The sequence below is a fragment of the Zea mays genome, chromosome 3, assembly GCF_902167145.1.
Source record: "Zea mays cultivar B73 chromosome 3, Zm-B73-REFERENCE-NAM-5.0, whole genome shotgun sequence".
Lineage (NCBI taxonomy): Eukaryota > Viridiplantae > Streptophyta > Magnoliopsida > Poales > Poaceae > Zea > Zea mays.
Window position 1 is genome coordinate 234,672,910 of NC_050098.1, and position 25,992 is coordinate 234,698,901.

The 25,992-nt window shown below is 43.2% G+C and overlaps 1 protein-coding gene across 1 annotated transcript; it reads left to right on the top strand.

Moving 5' to 3' along the window:
* Positions 1–15,742: 15,742 nt before the first annotated feature.
* On the top strand, positions 15,743–17,832 carry LOC100191725 (uncharacterized). Its single transcript, NM_001137154.2, has 2 exons — positions 15,743–16,701; positions 17,532–17,832. Exon 1 carries the CDS (start codon positions 15,882–15,884, stop codon positions 16,695–16,697), a length of 816 nt encoding a protein of 271 aa, NP_001130626.1. The 5' UTR covers positions 15,743–15,881; the 3' UTR covers positions 16,698–16,701; positions 17,532–17,832.
* Positions 17,833–25,992: the final 8,160 nt, after the last annotated feature.

Consider the following 25,992-nt stretch of genomic DNA (forward strand, 5'->3'; position numbering starts at 1 on the left):
GCTTCGAAGGACGAAGGGCATTAACAAATAATTTGTTTTGGTGTAGCCTTGTTCTCAATTTATAGTATTTGAGAGCAAGTTCCCAACATTGGCGCCCACCTCGGTGAATCCTCTTTTCGACCACCTTCAGCTTCAGCGACAGGGGCTGCCGCACTGTAGCCACTAGACCCGAACCAGGAGACCCTTTCTCTTCGAGAGGCCCGAAGCCAGGAGAGGAAGGCCACTAGTCCAACACTCCAGGAGGAGGAGTTGGACCAAGAAATCAGAAACATGGAGATAATCCACCAGCAAGTGCAAAGGAAGAAGGAAGGTGTTTTTTCGGACCTTCGGCTTCGGGCCTTCGTCCATGTCGCAATCTAACAAATTAATATTGTGAGGGGCTACTGTTGGGGGCCTTCGTCCTCCGAAGGTCCTCAAAAACGTAATTTAACAATGTTTCCCAAGTATGATTTATGGACAGGTATCTTCGGATTCATGGTAAAAGCAGACATGATGAAGAGCTTGATCTTGACGAAGGTTACCGTCGCTCCGAAGCTGTGCGGAAGGGAGCTTCGGCTAAATCGCAGAAAAGGGAACCGACTTAAAAGGGAAAAGGCTATTCAGTCCTCATAGATTTTTCTATAAGACAATAGCAAATGTAAAGGGCATAATTGTAATCTCTCATAGGCTGTGTCCTGTGCCTATAAATAGATGAACAGTGCCCCCGTACTGTTCACGCTGACTTGGCATTTGCTTTTGCGTCACGCTCGTACCTTTGTTTTCTATCAAGCCGAAGGTACCAAATGTTATTCAATATTGTCCTTATATTAACTTACAATTATATACTGAGAAATATATATGATAGTGTTATTGTTCACATTGTTTCTTATGCTTTCATGCTCCATTCATTGTTAATATTTATACATATATGTATGTTGAGATGATGAAGGTATGTCCTTCATGACCTTCGTCCGAAGATCATTATATCTTAGGAGAAATAATGCTTCGAAGGACGAAGGGCATTAACAAATAATTTGTTTTGGTGTAGCCTTGTTCTCAATTTATAGTATTTGAGAGCAAGTTCCCAACATTGGCGCCCACCTCGGTGAATCCTCTTTTCGACCACCTTCGGCGAGCACTGACCTTCGTCATGCCACCGAAGAAAGCTTCAGCGACAGGGGCTGCCGCACTGTAGCCACTAGACCCGAACCAGGAGACCCTTTCTCTTCGAGAGGCCCGAAGCCAGGAGAGGAAGACCACTAGTCCAACACTCTAGGAGGAGGAGTTGGACCAAGAAATCAGAAACATGGAGATAATCCACCAGCAAGTGCAAAGGAAGAAGGAAGGTGTTTTTTCGGACCTTCGGCTTCGGGCCTTCGTCCATGTCGCAATCTAACAAATTAATATTGTGAGGGGCTACTGTTGGGGGCCTTCGTCCTCCGAAGGTCCTCAAAAACGTAATTTAACAATGTTTCCCAAGTATGATTTATGGACAGGTATCTTCGGATTCATGGTAAAAGCAGACATGATGAAGAGCTTGATCTTGACGAAGGTTACCGTCGCTCCGAAGCTGTGCGGAAGGGAGCTTCGGCTAAATCGCAGAAAAGGGAACCGACTTAAAAGGGAAAAGGATATTCAGTCCTCATAGATTTTTCTATAAGACAATAGCAAATGTAAAGGGCATAATTGTAATCTCTCATAGGCTGTGTCCTGTGCCTATAAATAGATGAACAGTGCCCCCGTACTGGTCACGCTGACTTGGCATTTGCTTTTGCGTCACGATCGTACCTTTGTTTTCTGTCAAGCCGAAGGTACCAAATATTATTCAATATTGTCCTTATATTAACTTACAATTATATACTGAGAAATATATATGATAGAGTTATTGTTCACATTGTTTCTTATGCTTTACATGCTCCATTCGTTGTTAATATTTATACATATATGTATGTTGAGATGATGAAGGTATGTCCTTCATGACCTTCGTCCGAAGATCATTATATACTAGGGGAAATAATGCTTCGAAGGACGAAGGGCATTAACAAATAATTTGTTTTGGTGTAGCCTTGTTCTCAATTTATAGCATTTGAGAGCAAGTCCCCAACACTCGGCATGTCCCTGCGTTGTCGTTTGTGGCTGCTCGGACAAGCTTCTCCGTTCATGGCCAGGCTCGCCTCCGCAACACGTGCAGCAGTGTCATACTGTCGTGTCATGGAGTGCGATGTGAATCACCTTGGTCGTATGCTACTGTTGGGTTGCCAACCTCGACGTCACCCCGTTCGTTTCGACTCTACCTCGACGTGCTGGTAATCGACTACCGCAAGTGAGACCCGGTGTATCGCCTTCCAGGTGCTCGACGAAAAGCCTGGACTAGAGTTTGTTGCCACATGACCGTAAAATTGGAACTGATTTCATAATGGTAAGCGATTTCGCTACTCCATATAGTTGGCTAAATGTTTCTAACGTCTAGCTGATAAGTGTTAGTAATGTTTATATATCATGAATTTTTGTGTAAATAATTGTGTCGATGCCTTGTGAAGCAGTTAATATTTTCTAGATCTAATGATTGGTTAACTGTCGTGGAGGGTGTGTGGTTTTGCTTAAGGTTCATTTGTCCATTATTTTTTTGTTCATGTTGTTTAGGTGTTCTCTTTATCAAATAAATAGTTAGTAGAGAGTGGTATCGCGGATCTTGTAGATCTCTAGGTGTCCTTATATGAGTGCTTGGGCATACTATGCATAGTGGGGTGTACTAAATTTAACTAATTTGTAATATGTTAGTATATGAACCAGGATAAAATTTGGATGCTTCTAATCAATCCTATAATGGTAGTAGGCCCTGGACATTGTTTGGGGTGTGGAATATTTCACTTGACTAATTGGTAGACATGTATGTGAGGTTTGGTCGATTTGATGAGGATAATAGGTTAGTATTTCAATCAACTATCCGATAAATCTGGCACGTTGATTATGTTAAATGTACTTGTTTTGTAAAGTCGAAGCCTTGTCCTAGTAATCATTACCTTCTATTATTGATTGGTTAATGTCCTAAGTGAATTTTTTTATTGCCCAAATTGAATTGGAAGCAAATAACATCAATAGATTGTGTCAAAGGAAATCTAAGAACTCCGTGATGAACATGCATAGAAGTGCTTTAGGTTTTTGGATTTAAAGTTGTGAGCTTGTGAAAGTCTGTGATGTTGATGATGTTCTACTTACTAGATCGAATAATATGTTATTATAGTTAACTCGTGTGCTATGCATATTAACCTGGAGGAATAGTTTAGAAAGTTCATTAAATGACCTCTTTCATTATTCCAAGTTTGGAGTGTCCAAAAGTAGCAAGTCTAAAGTAATGTAATCTATTGATGTTATTCTCTAGCGTAAGATTTGTGTTTGGTTATTGTTAATAAATGTCTTAATTAGATTTAATTAACCCAGAGATCATGTTTGTTGATGCTCTTCTTGCTAGGGAAAATAGTGTGCTTCCAGATTTAGTCGATGTGCTATATTGATTAATGTAAAGAAATGTTTTAGAAGATTAGATGAATGGTTTTTACCCACATTCTAAGTCTTGAGTGCTCAAGGTTGATGAGTTAAGTATTGTTAGTGTTCGATATTATGCTTTAGCTAAGAAGAACTTAGAGTGTGTGTATAGTTGTTGTTGCTTGATGTTTGAGTTAAGTCCGATTATCTAAAAGAGCGTGATTGTTGTGTTTGAGAGCTAAAGGTATCTAATGTCTGCATATAAGAAGTTGTGATGTCTTGCTAAGTGCTTAATCTGCTTTGGGTAGCATTATTTATTCCGTGCTATTTATACTCGTACTCATTCATGTGCATCTCGCATATCATATAGGTACGCTAATGATCGATATGTGAAGGCCAGGGTCTAGGTTGACCCCAAGTGGTGCAAAGGATGGTCTACTCCGAGAGGCGATGTCGGCGAACCAATCAAGCAGATGAATCAAGCGAATGCCAGGATGGGAGATGCTCGCCAAGCAAGTATCATCTAACAACACTAACTTAGTGTTATCCCAGGCAAGCCTCGATGCATTTGCCCCTTCCTTGTTGTTTAAATGCATTATCACCTTATATGATACATTAGGTGATAGGGGTTATGTGATAAACAATTGATGCATTACCATTCCTTAGATTTTGATTACTATTCCTTGATACATGTTTTATAAAAGGAACTGATAATGCTTAGACTTGCCTAGAAACTTGAAAATCGTTTGTGAAAGTCGCCTAGAGGGGGTGAATAGGCAAATCTGAAATTTATAAAGTTTAAGCACAACTACAAGTCGGGGTTAACGTTAGAAATATAATCGAGTCCGAAAGAGAGGGCGCAAACAAATCACAAGCAAATGAAGAGTGTGACACGGTGATTTGTTTTACCGAGGTTCGGTTCTTGCAAACCTACTCCCCGTTGAGGTGGTCACAAAGACCGGGTCTCTTTCAACCCTTTCCCTCTCTCAAACGGTCACTTAGACCGAGTGAGCTTCTCTTCTCAATCAATTGGGACACTTAGTCCCCACAAGGACCACCACACAATTGGTGTCTCTTGCTTTGATTACAAATGTCTTAGGAACAAGAAATGGGGAATAAGAAAAGTGATCCAAGCGCAAGAGCTCAAAAGAACACGGCAAAACTCTCTCTTCTAGTCACTATTGCTTTGAGTGGAATTGGGACTTGGAGAGATTTTGATTCACTCTAATTGTGTCTTGTATTGAATGCACTAGCTCTTGTATTGAATGTGTTGGCTGAAAACTTGGATGCCTTGAAGTGTGGTGGTTGGGGGTATTTATAGCCCCAACCACCATAGTGGCCGTTGGGGAGGCTGTCTGTCGACGGGCGCACCGGACAGTCCGGTGCGCCAGCCACGTCACCCAACCGTTAGGGTTTGACTGTTGGAGCTCTGACATGTGGGGCCACCGGACAGTCGCTGTTCACCGTCCGGTGCGCCTTCTGGCGCCTGCTCCGACTTTGCGTGCGCTGTCCGCGCACTGTTCACTTTTGCAGACGACCGTTGGCGCTGATAGCCGTTGCTCCGCATGGCACATCGGACAGTCCGGTGCTACACCGGACAGTCCGGTGAATTATAGCGGAGAGCCATTTCCAGAAACCCGAAGCTGAGCAGTTCGAGTGGATTCACCCTGGTGCACCGGACACTGTCCGGTGGCACACCGGACAGTCCGGTGCGCCAGACCAGGGCTGCCTTCGGTTTCTTTTGCTCCTTTTTATTTGACCCTTCCTTAGACTTTTTATTGGTTTGTGTTGAACCTTTGGCACCTATAGAACTTATAATCTAGAGCAAACTAGTTAGTCCAATTATTTGTGTTGGGCAATTCAACCACCAAAATCATTTAGGAAAAGGTTTGACCCTATTTCCCTTTCAATCTCCCCCTTTTTGGTGATTGATGCCAACACAAACCAAAGCAAATATATAAGTGCAGAATTGAACTAGTTTGCATACGATAAGTGCAAAGGATACTTGGAATTAAACCAATTTACATTTTCATAAGATACGCATGGATGCTTTCTTCTAATTTAACATTTTGGACCACGTTTGCACCACTTGTTTTGTTTTGCAAAGTCTTTTAGAAGTTCTTTTCAAAGTCTTTTTGCAAATAGTCAAAAATAAATGAATAAGATTTCGAGAAGCATTTTCAAGATTTGAAATTTTCTCCCCCTGTTTCAAATGCTTTTCCTTTGACTAAACAAAACTCCTCCTCAATGAAATTCTCCTCTTAGTGTTCAAGAGGGTTTTAGATATTAATTTTAAAAGAGGTCATACCAATTTGAAAAATATATCAAAAATAGATACCAATTGAAAAACTTCTTAAATACAAATTGAACATTTTTGAAATTGGTGGTGGTGCGGTCCTTTTGCTTTGGGCTAATACTTTCTCCCCCTTTGGCATGAATCGCCAAAAACAGATACTTGTGAGTAAAATATGAGCCCTCTTTCGAACTCTCTCCCCTTTGGCAAATAATATATGAGTGAAGGATTATACCAAAGTGGAGAGTGAGGCGGAGTGTCGGCGAAGGATAAATATTACGATGGAGTGGAGTGGAAGCCTTGTCTTCGCCGAGGACTCCATTTCCCTTTCAATCTATGACTTGTCATGAAATACACTTGAAAACACATGAGTCATAGCACATGAAAGAGATATGATCAAAGGTATATAAATAAGCTATGTGTGCAAGGTATCAATCAAAATTCCTAAAATCAAGAATGTTTAGCTCATGCCTAAGTTTGGTAAAGGTTTTCTCATCTAGTGGTTTGGTAAAGATATCGGCTAATTGTTCTTTGGTGCTAACATAAGCAATCTTGATATCCCCCCTTTGTTGGTGATCCCTCAAAAAGTGATACCGAATGGCTATGTGCTTGGTGCGGCTGTGCTCAATGGGATTATTCGTCATGCGGATTGCACTCTCATTATCACATAGGAGAGGGACTTTGGTTAATTTGTAACCATAGTCCCTACGGGTTTGCCTCATCCAAAGCAATTGCGCGCAACAATGGCCTGCGACAATGTACTCAGCTTCGGCGGTGGAAAGAGCTACTGAGTTTTGTTTCTTTGAAGCCCTAGACACCAGGGATCTTCCCAAGAACTGACAAGTCCCTGATGTGCTCTTTCTATCAATTTTACACCCTGCCCAATCAACATCTGAGTAACCTATTAAATCAAAAGTGGGTCCCTTGGGGTACCAAAGGCCAAACTTAGGTGTATGAACTAAATATCTCAAGATTCGTTTCACGGCCCTAAGGTGAACTTCCTTAGGATCGGCTTGGAATCTTGCACACATGCATACGGAAAGCATAATATCAGGTCGAGATGCACATAAATAGAGTAAAGATCCTATCATCGACCGGTATACCTTTTGATCTACGAATTTACCTCCCGTGTCGAGGTCGAAATGCCCATTGATTCCCATGGGTGTCTTGATGGGCTTGGCATCCTTCATTCCAAACTTGGTGAGTATGTCTTGAATGTACTTCGTTTGGCTGATGAAGGTGCCCTCTTGGAGTTGCTTCACTTGAAATCCTAAGAAATACTTCAACTCCCCCATCATAGACATCTCGAATTTTTGAATCATGATCCTACTAAACTCTTCACAAGTAGATTTGTTAGTAGACCCAAATATGATATCATCAACATAAATTTGGCATACAAACAAATCATTTGCAATTGTTTTAGTAAAGAGAGTAGGATCGGCTTTGCTGACTTTGAAGCCATTAGCGATAAGAAAATCTCTTAGGCATTCATACCATGCTCTTGGGGCTTGCTGGAGCCCATAAAGCGCCTTAGAGAGTTTATAGACATGATTAGGGTACTCACTATCTTCAAAGCTAGGAGGTTGCTCAACATAGACCTCCTCCTTGATTGGTCCATTCAGGAAGGCACTTTTCATGTCCATTTGATAGAGCTTAAAGCCATGGTAAGTAGCATAGGCAAGTAATATACGAATTGACTCAAGCCTAGCTATGGGTGCATAGGTTTCACCAAAATCCAAACCTTCGACTTATGAATATCCCTTGGCCATAAGTCGGGCTTTGTTCCTTGTCACCACACCATGCTCATCTTGCTTGTTGCCGAAGACCCACTTGGTTCCTACAACATTTTGATTAGGACGTGGAACAAGATGCCAAACCTCATTCCTCGTGAAGTTGTTGAGTTCCTCTTGCATTGCCAACACCCAATCTGAATCCCTTAATGCGTCTTCCACCCTGTATGGCTCAATAGAAGACACAAAGGAGTAATGTTCACAAAAATGAGCGACACGAGATCGAGTGGTTACCCCCTTATGAATATCGTCGAGGATGGAGTTCACGGGGTGATTTCGTTGTATCGCTTGGTGGACTCTTGGGTGTGGCGGTCTTGGACCCTCATCATCTTCCTTGTCTTGATCATTGACATCTCCCCCTTGATTATTGTCCTCCTCTTGAGGTGGCTCTTCTTGATCTTCATTTTCATCATCTTGAGCTTGATCCTCATCTTGGGTTGGTGGAGATGCTTGATTTGAAGATGATGGTTGATCTTGTGCTTGTGGAGGCTCTTCGGATTCCTTAGGACACACATCCCCAATGGACATGTTCCTTAGTGCGACGCATGGAGCCTCTTCATTATCTAGCTCATCAAGATCAACTTGCTCTACTTGAGAGCCGTTAGTCTCATCAAACACAATGTCACAAGAAACTTCAACTAGTCCAGTGGACTTATTAAAGACTATATATGCCCTTGTGTTTGAATCATAACCAAGTAAATAGCCTTCTACAGCCTTAGGAGCAAATTTGGATTTTCCACCTCTTTTAACAAGAATAAAGCAATTGCTACCAAAGACTCTAAAATATGAAACATTGGGCTTTTTACCGGTTAGGAGTTCATATGATGTCTTCTTGAGGATTCGGTGAAGATAGAGTCGGTTGATGGCGTAGCAAGCGGTGTTGACTACTTCCGCCCAAAACCGGTCCGAAGTTTTGTACTCATCAAGCATGGTCCTCGCCATGTCAAGTAGAGTTCTATTCTTCCTCTCCACTACACCATTTTGTTGTGGTGTGTAGGGAGAAGAGAACTCATGCTTGATGCCCTCGTCCTCAAGAAAGCCTTCTATTTGTGAGTTCTTGAACTCGTCCCGTTGTCTCTTCTAATCTTTTTTATCCTTAAGCCGAACTCATTTTGAGCCCGTCTCAAGAATCCCTTTAAGAATCATCACAAACATTTAACTTTTTAACCTTAGCAATCAATTTAGCATTCTCAAATCTAAGGTTGGAAATAGTGTCATGGCAAGTGCTTAACTCACTAGTTAATTTTTCACATTTTTCTACTTCATGAGCATAAGCATTTTTAACCTTAACATGCTTCTTGTTTTCTTTAATAAGGAAGTCCTCTTGGCTATCCAAGAGTTCATCCTTCTCATGAATAGCACCTATCAACTCATTTAATTTTTTCTTTTGTTGCATGTTTAGGTTGGCAAAAAGGGCAAGTAAATTATCCTCATCATCACTAGAGTTCTCCTCGTCACTAGATCTTGCATATTTAGTGGAGGCTCTAGATTTTACCTTCTTTTTGCCGTCCTTTGCCATGAGGCACTTGTGGCCGACGTTGGGGAAGAGGAGACCCTTGTTGACGGCGATGTTTGTGGCGTCCTCGTCGGAGGAGTCGGTGGAGCTCTCATTGGAGTCCCACTCCCGACAAACATGGGCATCGCCACCCTTCTTCTTGTGATACTTCTTCTTCTCCTTCCTTCTTCCCTTCTTGTCATCGCCCCTGTCACTATCACTTGATAATGGACATTTAGCAATGAAATGACCGGGCTTACCACACTTGTAGCAAACATTTTTGGAATGGGGCTTGTAATCTCTCCCCTTCCTTTGCTTGAGGATTTGGTGAAAGCTTTTGATGATTAAAGTCATCTCCTCATTGTCGAGCTTGGAGGCGTCGATGGGAAGCCTACTCGACGTAGACTCTTCCTTCTTCTCCTCCGTCGCTTTGAAGGCGACCGGTTGCACCTCGGGTGTGGAGGTGGCGCCTCGCTCGATGATTTGTTTGGAGCCTTTGATCATTAACTCAAAGCTCACAAACTTTCCTATCACTTCCTCGGGAGACATTAGCTTATATCTGGGACCACCACGAATTAATTGAACTTGAGTAGGATTAAGAAAAACGAGTGATCTAAGAATAACCTTGACCATTTCATGGTCATCCCATTTTGTGCTCCCAAGGTTGTGCACTTGGTTGACCAAGGTCTTGAGCCGGTTGTACATGGCTTGTGGCTCTTCTCCTTGGTTGAGCATAAATCGACTGAGCTCCCCCTCGATCGTTTCCCGCTTCGTGATCTTGGTCACCTCATCTCCTTCGTGTGCCGTCTTGAGCACGTCCCAAATCTCTTTGGCACTCTTCAACCCTTGTACCTTATTATACTCCTCTCGACTTAGAGAGGCGAGGAGTATAGTAGTGGCTTGGGAGTTGAAGTGCCGGATTTGGACTACCTCGTCCGAGTCATAGCCTTCATCCCCCACAGATGGTTCCTGTGCTCCAAATTCAACAATGTCCCAAATGCTAGCGTGGAGTGAGGTTATATGGTGCCTCATTTTATCATTCCACATATAATAATCTTCACCGTTAAAAACCGGTGGTTTGCCTAGTGGGACAAAAAGTAAAGGAGTGCGTTTGGAAATGCGAGGATAGCGTAAGGGGATCTTACTAAACTTCTTGCGCTCATGGCGCTTAGAAGTGACGGACGGCGTGTTGGAGCCGGAGGTGGAAAGCGACGAAGAGTCGGTCTCATAGTAGACCACTTTCTTCATTTTCTTCTTCTTGCCGCCACTCCGGTGTGACTTGACGCGGGGAGGTGATTCCTCCCTTTTGTTGCCGGACTCTCCCGATGGAGCTTTCCCGTGGCTTGTGGCGGGCTTCTCGCCGATCACCATCTTCTTCTTGGCGTGAGCTCCCGACATCACTTCGAGCGGTTAGGCTCTAATGAAGTATCAGGCTTTGATACCAATTGAAAGTCGCCTAGAGGAGGGTGAATAGGCAAATCTGAAATTTATAAAGTTTAAGCACAACTACAAGCCGGGGTTAGCGTTAGAAATATAATCGAGTCCGAAAGAGAGGGCAAAAATAAATCACAAGCAAATGAAGAGTGTGACACGGTGATTTGTTTTACCGAGGTTCGGTTCTTGCAAACCTACTCCCCGTTGAGGTGGTCACAAAGACCGGGTCTCTTTCAACCCTTTCCCTCTCTCAAACGGTCACTTAGACCGAGTGAGCTTCTCTTCTCAATCAATTGGGACACTTAGTCTCCATAAGGACCACCACACAATTGGTGTCTCTTGTTTTGATTACAAATGTCTTAGGAACAAGAAATGGGGAAGAAGAAAAGCGATCCAAGTGCAAGAGCTCAAAAGAACACGACAAAACTCTCTCTTCTAGGCACTATTGCTTTGAGTGGAATTGAGACTTGGAGAGATTTTGATTCACTCTAATTGTGTCTTGTATTGAATGCACTAGCTCTTGTATTGAATGTGTTGGCTGAAAACTTGGATGCCTTGAAGTGTGGTGGTTGGGGGGAATTTATAGCCCCAACCACCAAAGTGGCTGTTGGGGAGGCTGTCTGTCGACGAGCGCACCAGACACTGTCCGGTGCGCCAGCCACGTCACCCAACCGTTAGGGTTCGACCGTTGGAGCTCTGACATGTGGGGCCACCGGACAGTCTGGTGGTGCACCGGACAGTCACTGTTCACTGTCCGGTGCGCCTTCTGGTGCCTGCTCTGACTCTGCGTGCGCTGTCCGCGCACTGTTCACGCACTGTTCACTTTTGCAGACGACCGTTGGCGCTGATAGCCGTTGCTCCGCATGGCACACCGGACAGTCCGATGCTACACCGGACAGTCCGGTGAATTATAGCGGAGAGCCATTTCCAGAAACCCGAAGCTGAGCAGTTCGAGTGGATTCACCCTGGTGCACCGGACAGTCCGGTGCGCCAGACCAGGGCTGCCTTCGGTTTCTTTTGCTCCTTTTTATTTGAACCCTTTCTTAGACTTTTTATTGGTTTGTGTTGAACCTTTGGCACCTGTAGAACTTATAATCTAGAGCAAACTAGTTAGTCCAATTATTTGTGTTGGGCAATTCAACCACTAAAATCATTTAGGAAAAGGTTTGACCCTATTTCCCTTTCAGTTTGTTTTTGAAAGAATGATGTGTAACACTGGTCATGGACTTTTTGTTTGAAAAACCAAAGAAAATTTATGGTGATGAATTCACTAAGGCCGGAGTGGGCTCATCATTCGAAAAGAGTACCCCTGCCAGGTACAAAAAATTAGAAAATTGTTTGAATAAATCGAGACGAGACGCTGAGCAGACAAGGTCGTCCGTCTGTGTCGATTAAGGACTGTACCGATTGTTGGCCTGCTGTAAGTGGTCACATACCTCATCATGGGTAAGCATGAACCCGGCTATTCCAAACGTGAAAAGACAATTGCGCACTAGGCGTGGGAGATGATGGGAGTGGTAGTTACCCTCCTGGCAATGGGGTTGTATGGTAGGGTAATGTGCTCCCGGGTAGCGCGGACCAGTTCATGTGGTGGAGGATTCGTGGAAATGGTAGACATATACAAAGGTTAAGTGCTACATTTGTGGTATGGTTGGAGATCCCAAGCTGGGTATTAATCGATTCGGATCGCCGTTACTTCTCGGATATGAAGACTAGATCACTGCCCCGCATCGTAGATAACAAGTGAAATATGATTTTGGTTAAAATGCAGCTATTATAGGCCAAGCACATGAGCTAGATCAGGCAAAGTTAGATTTAGGAAAAGAACCTAATTTGCTAAAGAAAACTTGGGATAAGGATGTACTATTAGTTAGCTTTTTTGCAAAAATGAGTCTTTGATAATTGATGAGATTTACCTTGAGTCTCAAAGCCAGCATACCCTTGAGAGTCTTTTCTTTATTGGAATAAGTCTTGCTAGTAATTGCCTACACAGTGTTTTATTCCCTATGTTTTTCAGGTAATAGCTTTGTTCTGTTGTGGATGATGCTAAGTGTCGGTGGACTCGGACTTCTTATATAGGTATATCCCGTCTATAACTTCTTTTATGAGAATTGTCACTTGAGCTAACATTTATTTCAAACATACAATAAGTTTTATAACATTTAAAAGTGTAATTCTTTTAAATCAATTTTGTAATCAACTCTGATATGTATAATGTAACTTGTAATCATTTTGTAATAGAGAATTTATTTCCACTGCAAATGTTTGTATGTGAGTTGTGTTTACTTAATCGTGTGATCCTGGTGATATGTGGTTTATTCGAAGTCCTTGGTACACTTAGACAAATCATGTTAAGTTATTTGGTATACATGTATAGCCGTCTGAGGTCCTTAGGACGAGGACAAATACATGTAGGCCCGATAATTAGGGAGGTTCTCCCACATGTGATCTTCGTCATCGCCATGCAAATGGTATTCAACACTACCCTTCAAAGGCACCAAGACCAAAGGGAGAGTTTGAGGTTTGCAAATTCTTGCTAGGGTATGTACTTTGAAGCTCGATTTGTGCATCAATTAACGTGATTAAATTAAATATAGGTAGGAGCAGTACTTTTTAGAGTTAGTTAGTTGCAGGGCATTATTATAAAAAGACAAGAGCACCTGATTCATGTTAGGTTTGCACGGATTCTTGTGACAGCATTGTGATTTGTGATTCATGCATGGACCATTGATAATTATTGATACCGTATATATTTTATTGAAAAAAGAGATACGCAATATATGGACACTAATAAACAATTTGACTGACCCAGCAAATAAGGTTTATTTTCTTCTCTTTCCTCTCTTGTATATATAGCATGACAAAAAAACTCGACATTAGATAAAGGTCATATGACTGCTTTATAATTTTATAGACATCTACTTGATTGGTAATCACAAGTTAGCACAAACAATGGATAACCCAAGTGCCATGTTTTGTGTTTTACTCGAGGAATGTCTTTTGTGAAATATTTTGTTGCTTGTGACTTTGCAAACCCTTGCACATCGAATTGCTAGTGCAATTATATTGTTTGCCCTCATATCAAGGACAACTAAAGGACCGACAGCTATTGCTTAGGTAGTGTTTGGATTAAAAAATTAATATTTAGTCCCTATCACATTAGATGTTTGAATGTTAGTTAGAAATACTAAATATAGTTTGATTATGAAACTACTTACATAAATGAGAACTAAACGAACCTATTAAAACTAATTAGTCCATGATTCATCCAAGTGATGTTACAGCAAATATTTACTAATTATAGATTAATTATGTTTAATAAATTTGTCTCATCATTTAGTCTTCGTCTATGTAATTAGTTTTATAGTTATATTATATTTAATAATTATAATGGTCATTTAAACATTCGATATGACGTGACTAAACTTTAGTATCTGAAACCTTAGTGTGTGCAAACTATCTTATACGCTATAAGTACTAGAACTAAAGGTACTATACAGAAACACATGTGACAGTAGCTATATTTAAGGCCCTGTTTGGTTTTTCACCTTTAGTCATTTTAATCTCTAAATCCATGCGAAAGTGACTAAAAGAAGCCTCCGACACTTTAGTCCTTTAGTTACATAGAGGTGATTAAACTTGTAATTTTACCAGATTTATCCTTCACCTGGTCTCTGCTATCCCTCCTAGAAGTGGGCCACATGAAGACTAGGAAATATTGTTTTTATACACAATAGTTAATGGTTTTTTAGTCAATTTTAGTTTCTATAAGCAAACATGCTATTCTTGAGACTAAAGGTTAGTCACTAAAATTTACAAGGGTGACCAAAGGAACCGAAATAAGCCTAAGGGTCCATTTGATTGAAGAGCCACAGAGCGATTCCATTCCAGATTTTAAGAGCAGAGCGGCTACATTCTATATTCTAAGAGTACGTGGAGGGGATCATTCCATTTTCTATTTGAGCCAGTATAGAGAGAGAAGGGAAACGATTTTTAAACGAATTGGTCTTCAATTTGATGGAAACCTACCGCTCCCCACCTCGCTACGAGCATCTCCTATAGTTATGTAAATAACTCACTAAATATGAGTTTAAGAAGTTTTCGAGAAAAACTCTTCTCCAACAGTTATATAAAGCATGTCCCTAAATTTACAAAACTCTCTACTCAATTTCATCCCTACATTTACCAATCTCGTAGGAGCTCACTAAGGTAGTGTTTGGTTGAGGAGCCAAGTAGAATGGAGCCGTTCCATCCCTGATTTTAGGAACGGAGCCGCTCTGTTCTGTGTTTGGTAATCTGGAATGGAACGGCTCTATTTTTTATTGGTTGCAGAGTGAACGAAACGGAGCGTGACTGTGAGAGCGGGATGAGAACATAGCGGCTCCGTTCGGTTGATTTTTTTGAGTGGAATGGTTCCGGATCTGAAGAGAATATTCCCTAATTGGAGTCATTCCGTTCTAGTTACTTTGTAACCAAACAACAACAAAACTGGGATAAAACAGCTCCGTTCTACTTGGCTCTTCAACCAAACACTACCTAAATCAATGTTCTTTCTAAATCCATCACGAAAACCATACTCCGGCCATCGTTTCACGCCGTATCACCTATCTGGGTGACCATAAATCCATCTCCAGAGCCCAGAGCTAAGGTGCTGACAGAGCACCTTCTATGTTGTCTTTATGTCGTCGTCGCGACTGTCTGGTCTTTCGTCGATAGCCCGACTTCCCTAGATATCAAAGATGGTTGTTGATACTAATTTCTGTCGCTAGCTCAATTAAAAATAGAAAATATGCTCACCTTTTTTATGTGGACAACATTAAAAATTAGTAACCAATAAATAGAGAAAATAGAGAACCGTTGAAGCATAGACTCTTTTACTCCTTAAAATATTTTAGCAACTTCTTAAAACTATAATTTAGGATGTTAGATTTACATATTGGAGATGCCCATTTGGCCGGGCCATGTGACTCCTAGTTCCATGACCTGCCACGCTAATATAAGGAAAAATTCTCTATATGACACCAGGTTTTATACTCATTCCTTGTGTGTCACTGAGTGGTATATAGGAATGGTATATAGATAAATTTTTTTTGTCTACGACACGTGGAGCCAATTATACAAGAAATAAATATATTTTTCGATGACATACAGGTAATTGCCCCCTAATATAACTGCCACCCGCATTTTTTTTCTGCCGACTCACATTATTGCTTCAGACGCCAGCCACCATATAGCCCGGCCGCACGCAAATCCGCCAAGGCCTCCGTCGTCTTCATCTCTGTCGCCGTCGCGGGCTATCCATCTCCGCTCAGCACGACAGCACCGTCCTCAATCGGCAACGCAAGCCGAAGCCGATACGACTCCAGAGTCCAGACCAAGCTCTTGGCCTCCGCTTCTTCCGGCCATGTCGCGCTTCTTCCACGGCGCCGCCCTCACCGCCGCCGCCGCAGTTGCGGGCCTGTCCTCTGCATTCTCGCGGAGCCTCACTTCGTCCCTCCCACTTGCGGCTTCTCCCTCTTCTCCGTCGACGCCCATCGGCCCCGTCGCGGCCTCCGGTCACCTAGCCCTCGTCCGCGCGCACCCAGGTCTTCGCGAGCTCGACGCCATGCTTACACCGGGCTCCTTCCTCGTTGACGCGACCCAGGCGTTTCTCGCGGTCGCACTGGGCTGTCTGCCTACCATCCCCGAAACGTTGCGCAAGAGCCGGGACTTCCACACCGCACTTAGCTCGCGTGAAGGCCGCCTCGAAGACGCAAAAATGGAGGGGCAGGCTGCCGTGGCCCGGACCATCATAGCACTCGTCGATGCGCGTGAAGGCCGCCTCGAAGACGCGCGCGACGCCTTCGTGCGCCTGGCCGCGGAGCGCCCATTCGAAAGCACCTTGCGCCTCTTCGCCGCCGCGCTCTGCCACGTGCTGGGCCACCACGAGGAGGGGGGCCAGTGGCTTCACGATTCCGCCGTGCCCGACCTCTCCCGCCTCGACCACAAGAATCAGTTCGCGCAGGCCGTCCTTGCCGCCACGATCGGTTCCGCGCCGCGCGCCGTGGTGGGCTCGGAGGAGCTGGTCTTGGTCAGCGCGCTTGGCCTGCTCGAGAGGTCGATGTGGTCCATTTTCACGCACGGTGATCTGCCGGCGAGGCTTCATGTGTTGGCGTTCATGGCATTCCTGCGGGCCGTTGTGGCGAGGAAGTTACACAGAGATGATGCCACCCCAAACTAACTAGGTGAGATACCAAAACGTTTCGATTGGATACTTCGATTCGTTCATGTCATATCATTCGATTTGTTCGTATCATATTATCGATGCAAATTTCATGTCGATCTTGTATTGCGTATTCAGTTATTCAAATTTCATGTCGATCTTATAGATCCTAATATGCTGATGATGTCTCCAATTGAGTGACGAAAAGTTCGTAGTATTACTAATAGATTTCAAGCATTTCGGCGAAGCTACTCTATCTAGTTTTACCATTGCAGTGGCATCATTTTAATGATCCATGAAAACCATGACACCTTGAATGTGTGGAATCTGCTACCTGTTTTGGTGGACAATTCAACACTGGAATAGTTGGATTAGGAGATACTTGTGTTAAATGCACTCTGCTGCACATAGGAACAATCTTGTTTCCTATGGAATAAATGTGTATCTAATAAATGGTAGGTGTTGGTCATGAAAAAGTTTTGTTTAATTTGAAAAGATATATGTTAATGCATTAGCAAAAGTCACTTTTCTTAGATGTCAATGTCTGTTTCATAATTTTACCTTACTGTTCTTGTTTCAAAAGTTTAATGGCACACCATACGTGAATTTCAGATATGCAATAACAGAGTGCCAGTTACCTTGAAACTAGTGTTTGGCCATTCATGCTGTTCCTGTATTTGTTTTACATGCCAGGTTCTGTAGATGTATAATGAATATGCATATAAGCATGCAAACCTTTACCTTAAAGTTCTCTTGTGATCAGTTTTAATTTCAGTCAAATGTTTTTGTTTTTCTTCTGTATAAACTCTGTTTTTTAAGATGTTTAGTCATGACAAACAGAACATTTTGCAGGTGAATTGTCTTCAGAACTCCATTCAGGTTCAGGTAAACGTGTCTGAAAATTCCTTGGCTAAGGCGGAGTACTAAAGTGAAGTGGTGATCATTTTTCATTAGCTGTTATGGAAGTTTTGTGCAGAGATCCTCAACTAATTGCATGTTGTCCAAATTTGACTTTTATCTTGGCGCTGCCATTATACAGAGGTAATGGTTTGGCAGCCAAGGTGTGAATAGCAATGCTAAAGCTGTATGAAATGAACTGTTAGAACATTTACATGTTTGGACATGCCCTGAAAATCTTACTCTTCGTTTCTCTCACAATTACTACCTTTATGCTAAATTAAAGATTGTTTTACTATATATCTAGAAAAACTAAAAAAACTAAATATGTAAGTCTTTTCATAAACAAGTGGTGGACGACCTTTGAATAACAAGTCTTTTTACACCAACGGACTTAAATGGGACCACGCCTTCGCCTCGATGCAGCTGAAAGGCCGCATGCTGGTTTGCTATTATAATGTCAATTATGAATATTAGATATAGTCTAATTATTAAATAGATAAAGACTAAACAATGAGACAAATTTATTAAATCTAATTAATCTATAATTAGTAAATATTTATTATAATATAGCGAATAATATATTAATTAGGTTCAATAGACTCTTCTTAACATTTAATCCTTATCTGTGTAATTAATTTTATAATTAGACTATATTTAATATTTCTAACTAGTATTCAGATATCCGATGTGACAGACTAAAATTTAGTCTTTAAGATATAAACGACACCTAGATGTTGTTGTAGTTTTTGTAGGCATCACGGCCAATACAAATAGCCTTGTTGACCTTAAATCTAGTCACACGTTGTCGGTGTTTCGAACCTCGGTCCAACAAGTAAATTTATTGTGTGTTACTGGCTCCGAAGGTTGTGTGTAGTGGACGCGAGATTTATATAGTTCAGGTAGAACGTCCCTACTTACAATTATCGGCGGTTTACGCTGTCGACACCATTGATAATTAAAACTCGTAATAGGGATTACAAGCGGGTGAGAGAGGGGAGGCTCTCAAGTCTCTTATCGGGGTGGAAGTGGAGTTAAGAGCTACAGCGTGGAGTCCTAGCTAAGTCTTGGCTCAGCAGCGGGGCTTTGTCCTCCTCATCCTCGTCGGTGCTCCTCCTCCTGTTCGTCAGTTGGTCTCGGGTCTATCCTTCTAGGTGTGTATATGAAAGAACTCAACCCCTTGCCTGAGGGCCAACCCCTTCCTTTTATAGGCCGAGAGAGAGGTCGGCCAGTTCCCCAGAAAGGAGCCATAAGTCAAGGGTAAAACCAAACATTCTACCTTTAGTAAAGCCACACGTACTCGTGGGCCCTAGGGTCATCTGGTTGTCTTGTATTTATTATGGTGGACGGGGCTGCGGGGTCCCAGGCGCCATCATTCAGGCTATGCCGACCCCTGGCCTTTGTAGCCTGGGGCCCGGCGCGGCTCGTCTTCTTGCGCCCTGCCAACGGTCTGCGAACTCAAGCCTAGTCCCAATAGGCCATGAGTGCGGCACAGGCCGAGGGACGCGTGGGCCATAAATGTGCCATAGTCCGAGGGTTTGTTGGTCACAAGTGCTCTGTGACCCGAGGGGTTGATAGGTCATTAGTGGGAAGTGGACCAGCGCCTCCACTGCGGCTCGTCGTCAGACGTAGTTAATGCGGCTGGTCATTTATGACAGGTCAGTATCGGGCCAGGCACGAGATCCACTCGAGTGGTTTCCCTTCGACACTCCCAGCCCCCTGTCAGGTTCCATCACGCCCGACTCCGGGCTCAGTGTCACGGGATTCGACCAGAGCGGGTTCTTCCAGGGCAGACGTCATCCGTCTCTTCCAGCTGACCAACGGGTCCCATTTGTAGAGACCTTCCCCTATGCGCTCGTTGACCGATGGGCCCTAGGGACCGAGGATCATATCCCCGATGGTATCCCCTGAGCCCCCGAGGGGAGAGTGTCTCCCTTCGCGGCTGATGAAGGGTCGAACAGTGCCTTGTCCCTTTTGTCGCTTGCCACTGTTGAGCTGGTAAGATTCGCGAGGCCAGATACTGGCTTTCAGGAGCCAGTCAGGTGCTATAAGTAGGAGGCCGCCTCGTGCTTACCCCCAACTGATTCCATTCATCGCTCTCGTGCTTTCCAAAAGCATCACTCAATTAGGAGGGTTTTGCCACCTCAAACTCCTCGGGGTCCTATCGGCTGGCTATGGATGACGGCAAGTGTCCTACTGTGGAGTGTCCTCATCAAGGTCGGTCCAAGAGTTGCTTGTCGTAGGAAAGGTGGGTAGTGTGTGGGGACTTGCCTAATTCTTGTCCCTCCATTGTCCTGGTGACAAGATTTCCTTGTATGGTAGTGGGCTCAAGCACTGGAGGAGAGGTCATATCACTTTCGTCCTCCCCTTCCACTTCTCCGGACGGAGAATTAAGGGTTGTCCCTTATGATAGAGAACATGTGTTGTCGACCTTGTCGACCGATGCCACCGATGCCACGGTTGTTGTTGGTCGGCCTGTGGTGGCTGTAAGGCTGGTTGGTGCTAGCTCCCAGCTCGTTATGTTATCCTTTGCAGGAGGGTCGTTGCCTCTTCCTTCCTCGTCTGCCATTTGCCATCTTGCATGGCTAGGTCTTCCGCTGTTGGCGATGGCCGAGCTATAGGGCCGGCTAGAGGCATCTCGTCGGTCATGCAGACGTCCGACGCTCAAATTGCAGGTCTCTAAGTGCAATTAGCCATCGTGGAGGCTCGTGCGGTGAGTAAGCCACTTGTCCTACTTCTCATCCTTCCCTCCTTCTCGAGGATGCTAATACTTGTGAGCACCTAGAGGGGGTGAATAGGTGATCCTGTAAAAAATAGCTTAACAACACAAACTTGGATTAATATTATATTAGAGAAAGCTAAAACCAAGTTCTAGAGAGAAGGACAAGCGGAGTAAACTTCTTCACTCAATTTCTCATCACAAGATGAGTATTAAACTTAGAGCAATTATGCAAGTGAAGTGAATGGAGGTAGAGAGAATCACACAAGAATAAAGACAAGTGACACGGTGATTTTTATCTCGTAGTTGGGTCAAGTAGAATACTTGCATACTCCACGTTGTGGCGTCCCAATGGACGAGGATTGCACTCAACCCCTTTTCAAGTGATCCAATAATCAACTTGAATACCACAATTCTCTTTATCTCAATAATATCCCTTTGTGAGTAATTTTCACACTTTGGAGTCCCTAACACCTTACACAAATGATCTCGAATGAGCACAGGAGTAAGGAGGGAATAGCAACACACACAAGAACGAGAGTTGTAGTACCAACACACATAAGACAAGAACGAGCATACGAAAGTAGCACAACAGAGTTACAACTCAGAAAAGTGCTTGATTCTCTATCACAATGAACCAGATGCGTGAATGTGAAGTCTCAGTGTCTTAGGATGTTCAATGGGTGCTCTGTGTCCTGTTCCATGCGCCTAGGGGTCCCTTTTATAGCCCCAAGGTAGCAAGGAGCCGTTGGAGCTCCATTTGGAAGGCCATAGTTGTCTTCTGTCCGTGGGCGCACCGGACAGTCTGGTGCACCACTGCCCCTTGCAAATGTGAAGTCAACAGTGCGCGATTTCCTTCCTTTTCCGGCGAAGATAACCGTTGCAGCCACGGCCCCGTGGCACACCGGACAGTCTGGTGTGACCTTCCGATCGTTGGTGAAGTCCATGTGTCGCCCGTTGATCGCGCGGTCGACCGTTGGCGTGGGCGTGGTTGACTCATCAGACAGTCCGGTGAATTATAGTGCGGCGCGCTGAGTTTTTCCCGAGAGCGGCATGTTCGCCGGGGTGCCAGTCTAGGCACCGGACACTGTCCAGTGCACACCAGACAGTCCGGTGCACCTCATGCTAGTGCAAGTCTGGTTGGACTTAGCCAAAATTCTACAATCCGATTTCTCTCATTTTGACAAGGTTCCTAACACTTATTAGAATAATGTTAGTACCAAAAACAATTTACTAAGGCTAGAATCATACCTTGCTTTTCCATTTGCATCTCTTTGATACTTAGCTTATATCAGCCAAAACAATATGTGTTGGGCATCTAATCACCAAAACATTTATAGAAATGGCCCAAGGGCACATTTCCCTTTCAATCTCCCCCTTTTTGGTGATTTATGCCAACACATAAAAAGCAACTAAAAATGCAACAACATTTTCAAAGATAAGCTAAAGAGTGGAAATTGAAGACCAATTCATCTCACATAGGATTTGGCATATTTGGATCACTTTTGCCACCACTTGGTTTATTTTCTCAAAACTAATTCGTTTCCCTATCTCTATGTCAAAAACACTTGTTTTGGCAAATCAAGAGATCTTTCACAAGTAATTTTGATCAAATACCAAAAACGCCCCCCTTTTCCCATAATCAAATTTCTCCCCCATAAGAGAACAGTTTTTGTAATAAGAGGGTTTTGATCAAATACTAAGAGTTCTAACTCTAAAATTTTGAAATTTTGAAATTCACAAGTGGTTGGCTGATCCAGTTGCTTTGGCCTTAATTTCTCCCCCTTTGGCATTAAGCACCAAAACAGGAGAACTATTTGGCCCTTTAACCCCATTGCCTCACAAAAATGTCAAATAAGATCAAAAGGCAATGAGAACACAAATAAGAACTTGGGACAAGATACATTGATACCAGAATGCAGTGGAAGCCCTTTCATTGTCCAAGTTCACTTTTTCCCTTTCTAATCAACTTTTAGAATATATCAAAAGTACTCAAGCAAACACGTTAGCCTCAAAGGATCAAGTTGTAGTACATCCTCCCCCTAAACATGTGCATCATGTGAATAGGGACTTGCGAGGTCCGAGGATGACTTGTACAACTTTAGCACAAAAAATAAGCAAGTAAAGACATTAATGTTTAAAGTAACACGATCAAAGGCATAAAACACATTTATGTTATAGATCAATCCAATTTTCACGAATCTAAGACATTTAGCTCACTACGCAACCTGCAAAACCTTTTCTCATCTAAAGGCTTGGTGAAGATATCGACTAGCTGGTTCTCGGTGCTAATATGATAAATATCGATATCTCCCCTTTGCTAGTGGTCTCTCAAAAAATGATGTTGGATGTCTATGTGCTTAGTACGGCTGTGTTCAACAGGATTATCCGCCAAGTGGATTGCACTCTCATTATCACATAGGAGTGGGACTTTGCTCAGATTGTAGCCAAAGTCCTAGAGGGTTTGCCTCATCTGTGGCAACATACTCGGCCTCAGCGATGGATAAGACAACAGATGTTTGTTTCTTAGAGCTCTAGGACACCAGAGACTTTCCCAGAAACTGACAAGTCACTTATGTGCTCTTCCTATCAACTTTGCATCCAACATAGTCGAAATCTGAATATATGATTAAGTCAAAGGTAGACCCCTTTGAATACCAGATCCCGAAGCAAGGCGTAGAAACTAAATATCTAAGAATTCGCTTCATGGCCATAAGATGCCATTCCTTGGGGTCGGATTGAAATCTACTACACATGCATACACTTAGCATAATATCTGGTCTAGTGGCACAAAGATAAAGTAAGGAACCTATTATAGACCGGTATGCATTTTGATCAACGGACTTACCTCCTTTGTTGAGGTCCAAGTGTCCATCTGTTCCCATCGGTGTCTTTTTTTTGCTTTGCATCCTTCATCCCAAACCTCTTGAGTAAGTCTTGGGTGTACTTTGTTTGAGAGATGAAGGTCCCTTCCTTGAGTTGCTTGACTTGAAATCCAAAGAAGTAGTTCAACTCGCCCATCATAGACATCTTGAATTTCTGCATCATCACCCTGCTAAACTCCTCACAAGACTTTTGATTAGTAGAACCAAATATTATGTCATTGACATATATTTGGCAAACAAACAAATCACCATTAAAAGTCTTAGTAAAGAGAGTAGGATCAACTTTCCCAACCTTGAAAGCGTTAGAAATAAGAAAATCTCTAAGGCATTCATACCATGCTCTTTGGGCTTGCTTAATTCCATAGAGCGCCTTAGAGAGCCTATAGACATGGTCGGGATACCTGTCATCCTCAAAGCCAGGGGGTTGTTCCACATATACTTCCTCCTTGATTAGTCCATTGAGGAAGGCGCTCTTCACGTCCATTTGAAACAACTTAAATGAGTGGTGAGCAACATAGGCCAATAAGATGCGTATTGATTCGAGCCTAGCTACAGGAGCAAAAGTCTCATCAAAATCCAAACCTACGACTTGGGCATAACCTTTTGCCACAAGTTAAGCATTGTTTCTTGTCACCACCCTGTGCTTATCTTGCTTATTGCGGAACACCCACTTGGTTCCCACAACGTTTTGTTTTGGACGTGGCACCAGGCTCCATACTTCATTTCTTTTGATGTTATTGAGCTCTTCCTGCATGGACAACACCCAGTCCGGATCCTACAAGGCTTCTTCTACCCTAAAAGGCTTAATAGAAGAAACAAATGAGTAATGCTCACAAAGGTTAGCTAAAAGTGAGCGAGTAGTTACTCCCTTACTGATATCACCTAGAATCTGATCCACTAGGTGATTCCTTTGGATTGTCGCTCGGACTTGAGTTGGAGGTGCTTGTTGTGCTTCTTCCTCTTTATATATTTCTTCATGTGCTCCCCATTGATCCATGCCTGCATCTTGAGGTACATGTTCCTCATCTTGAGTTGGGGGATGCACCAGTGTTGAGAAAGATGGTTGATCTTGATCTTATTGTTCCTGCGGTCGCACATCACCTATCGTCATTGTTCGCATTGCGGTCGTTGGAACCTCATCCTCATCTACATCATCAAGATCAACTGGCTCTCTTGGAGAGCCATTAGTCTCATCAAATACAACGTCACTAGAGACTTCAACTAATCTTGATGGTTTGTTGAAGACCCTATATGCCTTTGTATTTGAATCATAACCTAGTAAAAACCCTTCTACAGCTTTGGGAGCAAATTTCAAATGTCTACCTTTCTTTACCAAGATATAGCATTTGCTCCCGAATACACGAAAGTATCAAACATTGAGTTTGTTACCAGTTAGGAGCTCGTAAGATGTTGTCTTGAGGAGGCGATGAAGATAGAGTCGATTTATGGCGTAGCAAGCTATATTTACAGCTTCCGACCAAAACCGCTCAGGCGTCTTGTATTCATCAAGCATTGTTCTCGCCATGTCGATCAGTGTCATGTTCTTCCTCTCTACCACACCATTTTGTTGTGGTGTGTAGGGAGTGGAAAACTCATGCTTGATGCCTGCCTCCTTAAGATATTCTTCCACTTGAAGATTCTTGAATTCAGATCCATTATCGCTCCTTATTTTCTTCACCTTGAGCTCTAACTCATTTTGAGCTCTCCTTAATAAGTGTTTTAAGGTACATTGGGTTTCAGATTTATCCTGCAAAAAGAACACCCAAGTGAAGCGGGAAAAATCATCAACAATTACAAGACCATACTTACTTCCCCCGATGTTGAGATAAGCAACGGGCCTGAAGAGATCCATATGGAGTAGTTACAGTGGTCTTGATGTCGTCATCGCGTTCTTGCTTTGATGAGTAGTTCCCACCTGCTTTCATGCCTGGCACGCTGCACAAGGTCTGTCTTTCTCAAAACAGACATCGGTTAGTCCTAACACATGTTCTCCCTTTAGAAGCTTATGAAGATTATTCATCCCAACATGTGCTAGACGGCAGTGCCAGAGCCAGCCTGAAAGTCGCCTAGAGGGGGGTGAATAGGCGGAATCTGAATATTATAAACTTAAGCACACACTACAAGCCGGGGTTAGCGATAGAAATGAATTCGAGTCCGAAAGAGAGGAGAAAACAAAACAACCAAGAAATAAAGTGGATGAACACAGTGATTTGTTTTACCGAGGTTCGGTTCTAAAGAACCTAGTCCCCGTTGATGTGGTCACAAAGACCGGGTCTCTTTCTACCCTTTCCCTCTCTCAAAAGTTCACTTAGATCGAGTGAGCCTTTTCCTTAATCTCCTAGGTCACTTAGACCCCGCAAGGACCACCACACACTTAGGTGTCTCTTGCTTCGATTTACAAATCACTTGAGAAAACAAATGAGAAAGGAAGAAGGCAATCCAAGAGGCAAGAGCTCAAAAGAACACAAAATCTCTCTCACACAAGTCACTAAGTGCTTGAGTTGAATTTGGGACTTGGGGAGGCTTTGATCTTTTGAATTGTGTCTAGGAGTGAATGCTAGAGCCCTTGTATTGAATGTGATACTCAGAAATCTTGGATGCTTGAGGTGGTGGTGGTTGGGGGGTATTTATAGCCCTCAACCACCAACAAGTCGTTGGGGAGAGCTGCTGTCGATGGGCGTACCAGACTTGGATGCTTGAGGTGGTGGTGGTTGGGGGGTATTTATAGCCCTCAACCACCAACAAGCCGTTGGGGAGGGCTGCTGTCGATGGGCGCACCGGACACTGCCGGTGCGCCAGCCACGTCACCCAA

Excerpts from the sequence above, each read along its gene's own strand:
- LOC100191725 (NM_001137154.2), top strand. The coding sequence starts at position 15,882 with ATGTCGCGCTTCTTCCACGGCGCCGCCCTCACCGCCGCCGCCGCAGTT.